Genomic DNA, 15,085 nt, shown 5'->3' on the forward strand with positions numbered 1-15,085 from the left:
ATAGCATGAAAGCAATTAATTAATATTCATGAGATATTGCCCAGTTGGCGTACTTACGGCAGGATGTCCAGGACAGTAGCTGTAATTGGCATGGGACTGAAAGTGAACGTTAGCCCTGGGATAAGCGTAGCTGTTCCATGCAGACTGATTGTTGCTCCACTGTGGGGTAAAGCCAGGGCTCATGGTGACTCTCGCCTTACTGTTCTGGTATGTTCGCACTGCAGGGCCTGGCTGCTAGGGTAAATAAAATTATAGTGGTAAATAACAATTGGCTCAGCAGGTCTGCTTATGATTAACTATTCTGTATGTCAAATCTTCCATAATCAGAATCAAGAGATAATAACTTGAACTCAAGAATACTTTTGTAATATTAATATTTCTTAGCATTTTCATTTGTAATCATTCATTGAAAGCAACTTAAAAAAAATACAGTAAAACCTTGTTATAACAGACCATTTGGGAGGAATGGTGTTCGTTATTGCCGATTGTTCATTATAACCAAATAGGGGATCACCAAACAATAGGGTCTCATCTATAAGTAGTTACAACAAAGAACTGCAGATGCTTGTTAATACCCCAAAGGGCACAAAGTACTGGAGTAACTCAGCTATTCAGGCAGCATTTCTGGAGAATGTGGATAGGTAACATTTCGGGTTGGGACCCTTCTTCAAACACTTGGTCTGGAACTGGACTTGGAATCCAGGTGAGTTGAGATGAGGATTGGCGGAGTCATCAGTCGCAGCCTGGAGGCAGACAGTGCTGGTAAGGATTGGTGGTGGCAGCAAGTGTGGCCGGGAAGCAGCCAGGAGGCCATATGGGCTGGCGGTGGTGGCGGTGACCAGGCCTGGAAGTTACTGGGGGGATGGTACGGGCTAGGGGTAACATCGGCAGCCTGGCCTGGAAGCGGCTGGGAAAGTGGTGCTGGCCAAGGGTGGTGTTGGAGCACCAGCTTGGGGGTGAAGGTCAGCAGATCTGCCGCCATAACAGAGATCCGTTATAATGAGATCCATAATACCGAGGGTTGACTGTAATGCTCAATATTTTCATCGTAAAAATGCAGCAAAAGGGCCACATACCAAATTAGAGATAAACATAATAATAACAGGCAGCTTATTATGCCTATGTTATAAGAATCTTAGTCTTAGCCCCCCTGTGCCCAACCTTTTCAATCTAAATCAGTGGCGAACCCACATTTTTTGGGCCCTGTAGCTTGAACAGTTATTGGGGCCCCTTCGCAACCAGCAACGAGGTCTGGGCAACTACTGTTATCTTCTTCAATGTAGTTGTTCCACGACAGATCACCACAAATTTTAATTCCTGTCATAAATGTTAATAGTGTTTTAATTTATTTATAATTATTTTATATTAAATATATTTAGAATGAAACATCCTTAATTTGAATGTTTTTTCGTTTGCGGGTAGCCTACATGATACTTTAATAACCTTTTAATTTTTATTTAAACTATTATTTGTATTGAATTACACTATATTATTAATATTATTTTTTTTTTTAAACCCGCATAGAGTGGCCCAACATTTTTAAGCAATGCGGACTAAGCATGATATTCACCTCCAGAAAAAAAGGTGGAAGTGTTGGCCGGGGGGCTGGCTGGACCCCTGCAGGGTCCTGGGGGTGGGGGTTCAGGGGACAAAGTCTGAAGCTCCTGCATTTTCAATAAATTGAAAGTGATTCTTAAGCTTTCTTCTGATAGTTTACATAACAGAAGCTTAGAATTTTTCTAACACATAAGCAGCAAAATAACCTCCAAAAGATATATATTTCATGAAATAGACAATAGACAATAGTTGCAAGAGTATGCCATTCGGCCCCTCGAGCTAGCAGGTCCATTCACTGTGATAATGGCTGATTATCCACAATCAGTACCCCGTTCCTGCCTGCCCCCCATATCCCTTGACTCCGCTATCTTTAAGAGCCAAATCTCTCTCTCTCTTGAAAGCCTCCAGAGAATTGGCCTCCACTGCCTTCTGAGGCGAAGAATTCCTCAGATTCACAACTCTCTGTGTGAAAAAGTATTTCCTCATCTCCGTTCAAAATGGCCTACCCCTTATTCTTAAATTGTGGCCCCTGGTTCTGGGCTCTCCCAACATTGGAAACATGTAGCGTGTCCAAACCCTTAATAATCTTATATCAGGGCTGCCAACTCTCACGCATTGAGCGTGAAACTTGCGTATTTCGACAAATTCTCACGCTATCATGCTGATCACTAATTCCTCATGCTCTGCCGTGAGAAATTCTGTGATCAACGAAAATGTCAATACTCATATCAACTGCATGGGCCGTGAGTGTTGGAGAGCCAGGGCTGAGGGAGGGTTGGAAGCAGAAGCAGCGGCGGGGACAGATGTGGACGGGGAGCGGGGCTGGCGTGTGTTTTCCGGGCTGGCGAGTCGCTCGCTGCAGCTCCGGCCATGGAGCAGCCTCAGTGCAAGAGTCCCGGGCCGTCTGAGGTGTCGGAAGCGTTGCGCTGCTACCGTTAGAGTCTCTGTGCCGAATTCGCCCTGGTGACCGGCATGGATAAGGCAGCATCTCTCTAGAGAAGGCCCATTAAAAGACAGCCGGGTCGGGTGAGAGGTCAGTACACACCGGGGTCTTGGTGGTGTTAGATAACCCAGGTCGCGCTCGCAGGTCCCGCTGTCCATTCCCAGCCCGAGGGGCATGGTGTGTGATAAGGACCCCAGGAGCTCCAGAGCCCGCCAAACGGGCGGGAAGAAAGTACCCACGCCGTTGCGGAGCCCCGGGTCGGTCTCCTACAGGGATACGCGGGCTCCGGTTGTGCCGGCCGTCAGCAGACTCCCTAGAGTTAGCATGCATAGCATCCGCAGCTTGGCAGCCAGCAGCAGCGTCAGCAGCAGCTCCATGGGTGACGTTTCTGGTCATGACCCTTCTGTGTTGCTCCAGCATTTTGTGTCTCTCTTCGGTATAAACCAGCATCTGCAGTTCCTTGTCACACATTGAGACCCAACAAGACGACTTTGAAGCTAGTAGCACTCGGGTGGGGGAGGGATGGGAGAGAGAGGGGATGTTAAAGAAATCGATATTCATACTCAATCGGGGAAATTAGTTGATATCTGACTTTAAATTGATATTTTGTTCATCTTTAAATGCAAGTCTTGGATTCATGTATCATGGGAACAAATAAACAAAGGCAAGATGGTAAATATAAACTACAAATTAACTTCAGAAAATGAAACTTGTAGAGATGAACTTTGCCCTTCACTTTACAAAGAATAATCTCAGGGATTATGCAGTAAATGCCATTCAAATACTCTGCAACCTTGGGATAATATTGTTCATGTTCAAATCTGATAGGTAAGTCTTGATTTGTTCAATATTATAATTAGTTCAAAGATACAACGTGGAAACAAGCCCTTCGGCCCTTCGAGTCCATGCCAACCATCGATCACCCGTTCACACTGGTTCTATGTTATCCCATTTTCTCATTCACTCCCTACACACTAGGGGACAATTTACAGAGGGCCAATTAACCTACAAACCCGCACGTCTTTGAGATGTGGGAGGAAACCGGAGCACCCGGAGAAAACCCATGCAGTCACAGGGAGAACGTGCAAACCACTCAGACAGCACCCGAGACCAGGATCGAACCCAGGTCTCTGGCGCTGAGGGGCATTAATTTTAATGCTAATACTTGGGCCTCCAATGATATGCTGGGATGATTACCCAGTATTACTGATTATTAATCCATTGTATTATTGATTATATATGTTGCGCCAGTTCTCCTTTATCTGTACATTGTGAGCGGCTTGTTGCATTTACCGGTTAGCCGTAACAAAAGCTTTTCTCTGTACCTCGCTACAAGTGGCAATAGTAAACTAAATCAATCTATTTACATGTATCTGTGTGTTGTTGCTTTAACTGGCCTGTTAAGGTGCAGCAACTGAGAATGGCATTGTTCTGATGTCGCTGCACGTGACAACTAAACATTCTTGTTTTCATTCTATACTTGAAATTGCCACAATGACATTTTTTTTTTATTTTTTTTTTAAATTAGAAGTACAGTAAATTACAGTAATGCACATCACATATATCTTATTACATTTGTTGTACCACTTCGTTTTTCGAGCTTTAAAAAAGGTAGAAATAAAAGAAGTAAGGAAAGTGAGCAAGAATCGTGAAGGTGCAGGAAAGTGTTGGGAAAAGAAAGCCCCTTAGGGAAGAAGTTAGAGAAGGAAGTAAAGGAGGGAAATAAGACCCTAGGAAGAAAAGAAAAAAAAAGGGAAAAAATCGCTCTATTGTAACACAAAACTTATCAAAAAACGATATACCAACCGTGTTTTTTTTTTAATTTATTTTATACCCCCCGTTACCAGATATTCGTACCATTTATATTTTAAATTACTATTGCACCTTATGCTTGTAATAGTTCCATAAATGCAGACCACGTCTTTTGGAAGTGGTCTGCTTTGCCTGCTAGGAGGAGTCTCGTCTCTTCCAAGTGTAGTGTTTCAAAAATGTTTGAAATCCACATTTTTATTGCTGGTATTGGAGCATTTTTCCAAAATTTGAGTATAAGCTTTTTTTCCCATTATTAGCCCGTAATTAAGTAAGTTCTTTTGAAACACGTTTAATTCGGGGTTACCTTCCGATATTCCAAAAATGATCCATTCTGCTTTTGGTACAAGTTTTATTTTAAATAATTTTGTGAATATTTCAAATATTTAGTTCCAGAATTTTGGATTTTTATACAAAAAACAAAAGAGTGCGCTATGGTAGCTTCTTGTGACTGACATCTATCACAAATGGGTGAGACATTGGGGAAAAGTTTATTTATTTTAGTTTTTGATTAATATAGTCTATGTAATGTTTTAAATTGAATTAGAGTATGTCGTACATTGATCGAGCATTTATGCACATATAGCAAGTGTTTATCCCAGCTGTCTTTTGAAATTTTTATAGCTATTTCTTGTTCCCAGTCTCTTCTAATACCATCGGTTGTAGGTATTTCTATATTTAAAATAATGTTGTATAAGTATGATATTAGATTTGCTGTTTCAGCCTTTGTCTTCATGGCTTCATCCAATAAGTCTGGGGGCATGTTATGATAGTCTTTTGTGTATTTTTTCAGATAGTCACGGATTTGAAGATATTTAAAATATTGATTATTTTTCAAATTGTATTTCAGTTGTAATTGTTGAAATGATAATAATTTTCCTAATTCATACAAGTCTCCGAGCATTTTGATTCCCATTCATTCCCATTGTGTAAATGATTTATCTATAATTGAAGGTTTAAACGACGGGTTATTGACTATTGGCATTAAAAGAGATAGATTTCTTAATTTTAGATTCTGTTTTATTTGTTTACAAGTTCTAATTGTGCTATGTATCATTGGATTTTATTATAATGTTATTAAATTTTGTTATTCAGATTCATTGGTGAGAGGAGAGTCGCTCCTGTATTACACGGAGAGCAGTCCTCTCTCTCCATTCCAATCCAGTCCACCTGCTGGGCAGAGTTGTCCAAAAACTAGACTCAGACATTACAAATTTTATATGGGATTATAAATCCCACAGAATACAAAGAGCACACCTTAGTAAACCAAAAGAGATGGGTGGTCTAGCGCTCCCTAACGTCATGTACTATAATTGGGCAGTAAATATTAAAAATATGATTCACCTGCTGGGCAGAGTTGTCCAGCAGGTGAATCATATTTTTAATATTTACTGCCCAATTATAGTACATGACGTTAGGGAGCGCTAGACCACCCATCTCTTTTGGTTTACTAAGGTGTGCTCTTTGTATTCTGTGGGATTTATAATCCCATATAAAATTTGTAATGTCTGAGTCTAGTTTTTTGAAAAACTTTTTTGGAAGATATATTGGAATTGATTGAAATAAATATAGGATTTGTGGTAAAAAGATCATTTTTATAGCATTTATTCGACCTATTAAAGACATCGGGAGCGTTTTCCAGAATTTGATTAGATTATTTAGTTTCTTAAGTAAGGGGCTATAATTGGCGTTAAACATAGCGTGATAGTTTCTAGTGATTTCAATTCCTAAATATTTAAATTTTTCTGTGGCTATTTTAAAGGGGAATTTCAAGAGATGTGTTGAGTCTTTCAGTTTTATCGACATAATTTAACTTTTGTTCCAGTTTATTCTGTATCCTGAGAAAGATCCAAAGTCCTCAATTAGATTTAATATGTTTAGTATACTGATTTGGGGTTTTGTGATATATAGTAATACATCGTCTGCGTATAAGGATATTTTGTTATTTGAATATTTTGTATTATAACCATAAATATCCGGATGTGTTCTAATTTTTTCAGCTAAAGGTTCAATTACCAGAGCGAATAACAGCGGTGATAATGAACATCCTTGTCTATTGCCCCTTGCTAATTGGAATTTCGTAGATAATATATTATTAGTTAATATTCTAGCCGTGGGTTTGTTATATAATAATTTTATCCATGCGATGAAGTTCTCTCCCATTTGAAATGTTTGCAATACTTTAATCATATAATCCCATTCTACTTGATCAAACGCTTTTTCTGCGTCCAATGAAATGATAGATAACTCTTGTTCTTGAGGTTTGTGAGTGCATTATGTTAAGCAGACGTCTCAGGTTATTAAATGAATGTCTCTTAGGTATAAATACCATTTGATCCTCATTTATTAATTTACTAACATATTGACTTAGTCTTCTAGTTAGTGTTTTCGCTAATATTTTTTGATCCGTATTTAACAAAGCAATAGCTCTATATGAGCCAGGTTCTTCTATATCTTTATCTTTTTTAAGTATTAATGTGATTGTTGATTCTGCTAGTGTTCCAGGTAAGATTTGTTCTTTAAAAGCGTATGTATACATTTTCTGTAGACATGGTGTAACTATGTCGTAAAAACATTTATAAAATTAATTACTGAATCCGTCTGGTCCTGGTGTTTTTCCATTTTTTTTTTTTAGCTTTAAAAAAGATAGAAATAAAAGAAGTAGGGAAAGTAAGCAAGAATCGTGAAGGTGCAGGAAAGTGTTGGGAGAAGAAAGCCCCTTAGGGAAGGAATTGGAGAAGGAAAGAAAGGAAATAAGACCCTAGAAAGAAAAGAAAAAAAAGAAGAAAGGAAAATCAATCGCTCTATTGTAACATAAAACTCCGCAAAAAAGGATATACCAACCATGTTTTTATTAAACAATTCTTTTATACCCCCCGTTACCAGATCCTGGTACCCTTTATGTTTTAACTTACTATTGCACCTTATGCTTGTAATAGTTCCATAAATGCAGACAACATCTTTTGGAAGTGATCTGCTTTGCCTGCTAGGAGGAGTTTCATCTCTTCCAAGTATTTAATTCTGGGTTATCTTCCGATATTCCAAAAATGATCCATTCTGCTTTTGGTAGCAGTTTTGTTTTAAATAATTTTGTGAAGATTTCAAATATTTCGTTCCAGAATTTTTGAATTTTTATACGGAAAACAAAAGAGTGCACTATGTTAGCTTCTTGTGACTGACATTTATCACAAATGGGTGAGACATTGGGGAAAAGTTTATTTATTTTAGTTTTTGAATAATATAATCTATGTAATGTTTTGTATTGGATTAGAGTATGTTGTACGTTGATCGAGGATTTATGCACATATAGTAAGCGTTTATCCCAGCTCTCTTTTGAAATTGTTATAGCTAGTTCTTGTTCCCAGTCTCTTCTAATATTATCGGTTGTAGTTATTTCTATATTCAAAATAATATTATGTAAGTATGATATTAGATTTGCTGATTCAGCCTTTATCTTCATGGCTTCATCCAGTAAGTCTGGGGGCATGTGTGTTTTTCCATTCTTAAGTGTGTTTATTGTGTCTTCTATTTCCTTAGATGTAATTTGTGCTCCCAGTTCCTCTTGTTCCTTCAGTTCTAGTTTTGGAAGGTTACAATTGTCCAAAATATCTGAAACTTTATTATTGTCTATTAGCGTTTTTGATGGGTATAAATTCTTATAAAATTGAGCAAATCTTTTATTGATATCATTAGGTAGTGTTAATAATTCCCCTCTATCTGATTTAATCTTTAAAATTGCGTGATCTTGTTCCCGTTTTTTTCAGTTGGCGTGCCAAAAGTTTATGGGGATTATCCCCAAATTCGAAACGTTCTTGTTTTGTAATTTGGAATAATCTTATAACCTTCTCTGATAATAATTTATTTAGCTTAAATTTCAATGTTAAAATTTTATTATGTTTATCCATAGTTGGATCTTTAGCATTATCTATATCTAGTTGTCTGATTTGTTCTTCTAATTGTCTTTGTTCATTCTTATTCTTTTTGTTTTGAAAAGCTTGATATGAGATAATGACTCCTCTAATAAATACTTTGAAGGATTCCCTTAATAAAGTGGGCAATATATCTGGTGTATTGTTTGTCTCAAAAAATAGGTCCATCTGTTTTTTTAGATATATACTCCCTTGTGGGTCTTTTAGAATTTGCGAGTTGAACCTCCAGAACGATTTGTTCGTAGACATTCCTTCTAATTTTAGAACAAAAGTTAGCGGGGAGTGATCTGAAATCGTATTGGTGTGATATTTAGGGTTCATCGTATAAGGGATTAGTTTTGTATCCACTAGGAAGTAGTCAATACATGAGTATGTTTTGTGTACCATTGAATAAAATGAGTATTCCCTTCCAGTCGGATTCGCGATCCTCCAGACGTCTGCAATATTTGTGTTTTTCATATATGTATTTAAGAGTTCACTAGTTTTAGATTTCATATTACCTCTTTGTTTTTGCATCGATTTATCTCAGTACGGATCTAAAACACAGTTGAAGTCTCCTCCAGTTATAACATTTTGGTAGTTAAATTCTGCGATTGTATTCAGGATTTTATTTAAAAAATTGAGGATTATCAAAATTGGGCGCATATATGTTTACCAAAGTGATTGGCGTAGCATGGATCTCTCCTGTAACTATAAGATATCTCCCTTCCTTATCTGATATAATATTCTTTGATTTGAATGGTATTCCTTTGCGAATAATGATTGCAGTGCCTCTGGATTTCGAAGTATATGAGGAGTGAAATGTTTGGCCTATCCAAATTCGCCCTCAATCTCATCTGATCTTGATGTTTAAGGTGTGTTTCTTGTAGAAAAGTAATGTCCGTGTTATATGATTTCAACTGAACTAGTATTTTGCCCCTTTTAATTGGTTCATTAATACCCCTTATATTCCAGCTACACAGTGTGATTCCTCCCATTTTCTTTTGTTTATCATCTTGCATTTTCTCTGATTTTAATACCCTTTTATTTATTACGGTGCATCCATACCTCAGGACTGTGGATATTTGGGGGGCGTTTATTATTACTAACTTCCTTGGTAGATCCCTTTTGCGATTTTCCTTGAAAAAAAACACATAGTAGTGACATATTGTGATTTTAAAAAATTGAACAAGTAAAATTACAGTGTCTGAAGTATTCGACACTGTAGTGCGTGTCCCACGCGACTGTGGGATTCAACATCTATTCGACTTCCGAAGTTGATGTTGTACAATTAGCTCCACTCCTTTACTGTAAACCTAGGAGGGCGGTACCATTTCAAAATCAATTATATTTCACCCAATTACACTATATATATCTATATTACTAAAAGTCTGTTCTTGACCGGTTCTGGCCATCTGTGCTGCGATTTCCAAGAGAACGCCGCCACCTACGGCTATCATTTTTTGGCCACCTTGCTCAGAGCCCCCCTCCACCGCATGTGTGCCGAGGACTTTTCCCATCGATTAAAAATGACAAGATATTAATGTTATAATGGACATTTTTTGCAAGCTTTGGACCCAATAGACATTTTTTGCAAGCTTTAGAACCAATAGACATTTTTTTTTTGCAAGCTTTGGAACCAATAGACACTTTTTTACAAGCTTTAGAACCAATAGACACATTGTGCAAGCATTTTAGAACCACTAAGGGCACTTACATCCAAAATTAGTACCCTTTTCCTGCTTTTTCCCCATATCCCTTGATTTATTCAGACCTAAGAGCTAAATCTAACTATTTTTGAAGGGGGATTGGAGCCAATAATTTGAGGTGCGTTCACAGTAACCAAGGAGGAAGCTGATGGTGATCACTGAGGTAAGTTAAGGTAGGGTAAAACCACAATTAGGTATATAAAAACATTTTTTCATGACATTAACTGTAAGTTCAGGTATGAGAAAGGATGAGGATCCATAAACCCGTCTTCATCAATGCGACGGTGGTGAAGAGAGTCAAAAGCTTAAAATTCCTGACATTCATATCTCTGAAAATCTGTCCTGGACCCAGCACATTGATGCAATCACAAAACAAGCCTATCAACGTCTCTACTTCCGGAGAAGATTGAGGAGATTCAGTATGTCTCTTTAACCTCTACAGGTGTGCAATAGAGTGCATATTGATTGGTTGCATCACGGCCTGGTTCAGAAGCTCAAGCCCCCAGGAATGAAGAAGATTTTTAAAAAGTTTCAAACAATACCCATCCATCACGAGTATTTACCTGCCCACCATTGAAGGGATCTGCAAGAGTCGATGCCTTAAAGAGGCTGCCATCATCTTCAGAGACTCACACCTCCATGGCCACACTCTCGTTTCACTCCTGCCATCGGGAAGAAGGTATAGGAGCCTGAAACTGTAACATCCAGTTTCAGAAGAAAACTATTCCCAACAACCATCAGACTATAAAACACTACAACCTCCAAATAAGCTCCGAACTACGTAGATGGGTTTTGTTTGTTTATTTTTACCGTACTTTCTTTTGTTGTTTATTCAGGGTTTTATAGTACTATGTTTACATATCTGTTCTGCTGCTGCAAGTAAGAATTTCATTGCGTTGTTTCGGCCAGTTCGGCCTTCGGGCCATCAACTTCTTGGGCCATCGTGTGACACAGCATGGTGCGGTGCCTCTACCAGACTGGGTGGATGCCATACGCCGGTTTCCATGGCCACCCACAGTGCGGGGCTTGCAGGAATTAATTGGATTGATACAGTTCCACCACCGATTTGTACCGGCGGTGGCGAGATTACTGAGCCTGCTATTTCAACTGTTGTCAGGCAAGCAGCGGGATGTGCAGTGGACCGACGATGCTGTGGCGGCCTTCGAGGGGGCAAATGAGGCATTGGCTCAGGCAACGATGCTGGTACATCCTCGGGTCGAAGCCCCTACAGCACTAACTGTGGAGGCCTTGGACTCTGTGGTTGGTGGTGTATTGGAACAATTTGTAGATAGTCACTGGCCTCGCGCTTTTTTCAGCCGCCAACTCAACCCGGCGGAGCATAAATACAGCACGTTTTACCAGGAACTGCTCGCTTTATATATGGGGGTGAGGCATTTCCGTTATTTCCTGAAGGGCTGGGACTTTGTTGCGTTTACTGACCATAAGTCCCTCACTTTTGCCTTTGCCAAGGTGGGCAACCCTTGGTCCGCTCGGTAGCAGTGCCATCTCACTGCTAATTTCCGAGTTCACGATGGACATCTGCCACATCGCCGGGAAAAATAACTTGGTCGCGGACACCTTGTCCCGCCCGGCTGTTCTGGCCATTCTTGACGCGTCCCCAGGAATCAATTACTCCACTATGGCAGCGGCACAGCTAGCGGATGAGGGGATGAGGGCCTTCCAAACAGCCATCTATTCTGGACGTCGAGGTCACCAAATGTAGCGAACGCGTAGTTATCCGTTTTAGAACGAGGCAGACACAAAGTTTGTCCGAAATACTGGTTCTTTATTACTACACTAATTCTCCTCACTCACCAGCCCTGTGCGCTCGCAATTAACCCTTAAATACTCCCCAGGGACACCCATGACCAAACCGTGACCCCTATCTCTCGTCACCGGGACACGTGACCCCCCCAAAAAGACGAAGGTTATGTACAGTGAGTGGCCCATCACCCAGTGCCACCACAATTGTTTTTTTATTTCATTGGAAATTGGGGAGGTTGAGGACAATGTCCAACTGTAAAATGACAAGTATCTAAACATTTTAAAGTATTTTAATATATTTAATTTATTTTATTTTAAAGAAATTAACACCTTCAGTGTAACTTTGTTAAATAAATTATCATATTTAGATGCTTCTGAATACCACAGATATAAAATTGTTCTCATAAAATCCATTCTAGACTTGATGGGAAGCAAAGCTCCGCCCTCAGCTTTACACCTTTTCAAAGACTGAATGTGTTTTTGGGGCAGACCTCGGGATTACCGCACCTTGTCAGTAAGGTATTTCCATGTCTCTCAAGGGTGAATAAGAAACTAATTTTTCTCTCTGCATCTCGTCAGGTGAGTGTACGGGCCTTATTCGGCATGTCATACAGGATGAAAACAGGCCTATCGGCCCAACTTTATGTCAGCAATTCAAATCTAGTTCAAATTGACTCAAGGTCAACTGCTGAATTAAATATACTTTAGAATCACACCTCCCCTTGATAACTTCATTATCAAAGATTAGAACTTTCACTGTTTGTACCGTAGTCAGTTGATCACCACAAAGAAAGAAAATAGACATCAACTGGTTAAATCCCAAGGTAATAGAGTAAAATTCAGAAATATAAAAACCTCATGTATCAATCTTCAATTTTAAAGCCCCAGACGCAACAAATGTATGTCTACAGAAAAGGTGAAGATCCAAAAAACTCAAAACTTTAAAGTTCTCCCAGCTTTACACAGTTCCACACCTGTCCTCCACTATCACCCTGAGCACCAGCACACCACAGGGCTGTGTACTAAGCCCCATGCTCTACTCCCTCTTCATCACGACTGTGTTCCTGCATTCGACACCAACACCATCGTGAAGTTTGCAGACGACACAACAATGATTGGTTTGATCGCCGACAGTGATGAAACAAAATACAGAGCGGAGGTGCAGAACCTGGCGGACTGGTGCGCATGTAACAACTTGTCACTAAACACCTCCAAGACCAAGGAGCTGATTATTGACTTCAGGAGGTCACATAATGAAGAATACGCCCCAATCTCCATCTACGGGGACAGTGTGGAGCGAGTGTCCAGCTTTAAGTTTCTGGGCGCTCACATTTCAGAGGACCTCACATGGTTAGTCAAGAAGGCACTCTGGTGCCAGGATAACAGCCTCCTCTTGAACATCAAAAAAACGAAGGAGCTGATCATGGACTTTAGGAGGGCACATCATCCGAGGACATACACTCCATTGAGGATAAATGGGGATCCTGTGAATAGGATGAACTGTTTTAAATATCTGGGAATCCACATCTCCGAGGATATGACATGGGCATCACACGCCTCAGCACTCACTACAATGAGTAAGGCAAGGCAGCGCCTTTACCACCTCAGGCAATTGAGGAAATTCAGAGTGTCTCCAAGGATCCTCCAGTGCTTCTACGCAGCGGCGGTGGAAAGCATCTTGTCCGGGAACATTACCATCTGGTTTGGGAATTGCTCTGCCAAGGACAAGAAGGCTCTGCAGAGAGTAGTGCGTTTGGCCGAATGCACTATGGGAACTTCACTTGCCCCACTGCAGGAACTATACATCAGGAGGTGCAACTCCAGAGCCAACAATATCATGAGAGACCCCTTCCACCCCTGCAACGGACTGTTCCAGCTGCTACGGTCAGGCAAACGCCTCCGTTGCCATGTGGTGAGAACGGAGAGGTTGAGAAGGAGTTTCTTCCCAGAGGCCATTCGGACTGTAAACGCCTATCTCACCAGGGACTAACTCTACTGAACATTTTTCCTTCCATTATTTATTATGTAAAAGAATATGTGTGTTATGATTGTGTTTATAGTTTGTTTGGTTGTTTGGTTGTTTGTCTTTTGCACAAAAGTCCGCGAGCATTGCCACTTTCATTTCACTGCACATCTCGTATGTGTATGTGACAAATAAACTTGACTTGACTTGACTACCGCTGCACCACAGAGAGCATATTAACGTATGGCATCTCTTTGTGGTATCTCAGCTGCACGGAGGCGGAGAGGAGAGCTCTTCAGCCCATCATCCACAGAGCGCAGAAGATTATTGGGACACAGCTACCAGCCTTGGAGGGCATCTACCACACACGGTGCCTCAGGAAGGCCTTTTTAAAACTTTTTAAAATCTTTCTCCTGCACGGAGAACCCGACCTTTTCTCTGTCGGGTCTCCGTTGTCGTTGGGGCCGAGCACCGTGGAACGGCCTCCAACCGGAACGACCTGGGGCTTCAGTCGCGGAGCTGCGGACTAACACCATCATGGAGCTAGCCGAGTTCGGAGCAGGAGGAGCGGTGGTGGTGCAGGAGATTCGGGGTTCCAGCCGCCGGCCCGGTGGACGGTGACACCGGGAGTGCGTGGGCCCCTGGTGGGAGACCGCTTTTCAGGGCTTCCGCAATGGCGACTTCTCCAGCCCGAGTTGCGGGGTTGAGGATGGCCTGGAGTGGGGCCTTACATCGCCCCGGCGCGGCTTTAAATGGCTGCGGGACTTATTTACCATCGTCCGCCGGGGGCTTTGACTCTGACATCGGGAGGAGAATGAGGAGAGCAGGGGAGAGATAAGACTTTGCCTTCCATCACAGTGAGGAGGAGATTCACTGTGATGGATGTTCATGTAAATTATGTTGTGTCTTGGTTCTTCTTCTTGTTTGTATGACTGCAGAAACCAAATTTTGTTTGAACCTCTGGGTTCAAAAGACAACAAATAAATTGTATTGTATTGTATTGGATTGTATTCCCAGAGCTATAGCGGCTCTGAACCGGCCCTGCTGAGTGGCCCCCCCCCCCCCCCCCCCCTGAGTGTCCCACCCCCCCCCCCCCCCCCCCCCCCCCCCCCCCCCCGGACGCCCCCCCCCCCCCCCCCCCCCCCCCCCCCCCCCCCGTCTCCCTCGGATGGTCACGTCGCACAGGCACATCTGCACTTTAGTCTGTTGAATTGTTTTGACTATTTTACTGTTCTTTTTACAATCCATGTTCTCGGGATATCTAAATCTAAATTTTATTAGTTATTTATGTTATGACATCGGATGGAAGCTGCATACCAAATCTCATAGCGCTTATGTGCAATGACAATAAAATTTATTATTATTATTATTATTATTAACTCATCTTAACTCATTTAGGTACAGTTAAAGCCCATTCGTCAAATTGTGCTGA

General features: G+C 41.0%; 1 protein-coding gene across 5 annotated transcripts in view; it reads right to left on the reverse strand.

The window, feature by feature from the left end:
• LOC129712085 (RNA-binding motif, single-stranded-interacting protein 3) overlaps positions 1 to 15,085 on the reverse strand; it is a 1,245,262-nt gene that overhangs the window by 812,809 nt on the left and 417,368 nt on the right. For 4 of the 5 annotated variants that reach the window (XM_055660298.1, XM_055660306.1, XM_055660272.1 and 1 more), the window contains exon 3: positions 58 to 234. In XM_055660298.1, coding sequence (XP_055516273.1) covers positions 58 to 234 — 177 coding nt within the window. The remainder of the gene's footprint in view (positions 1 to 57; positions 235 to 15,085) is intronic. The other variant, XM_055660289.1, reaches the window with a different exon arrangement.

The sequence above is a fragment of the Leucoraja erinacea genome, chromosome 2 (genome assembly GCF_028641065.1).
Source record: "Leucoraja erinacea ecotype New England chromosome 2, Leri_hhj_1, whole genome shotgun sequence".
Taxonomy (NCBI): Eukaryota; Metazoa; Chordata; class Chondrichthyes; order Rajiformes; family Rajidae; genus Leucoraja; species Leucoraja erinaceus.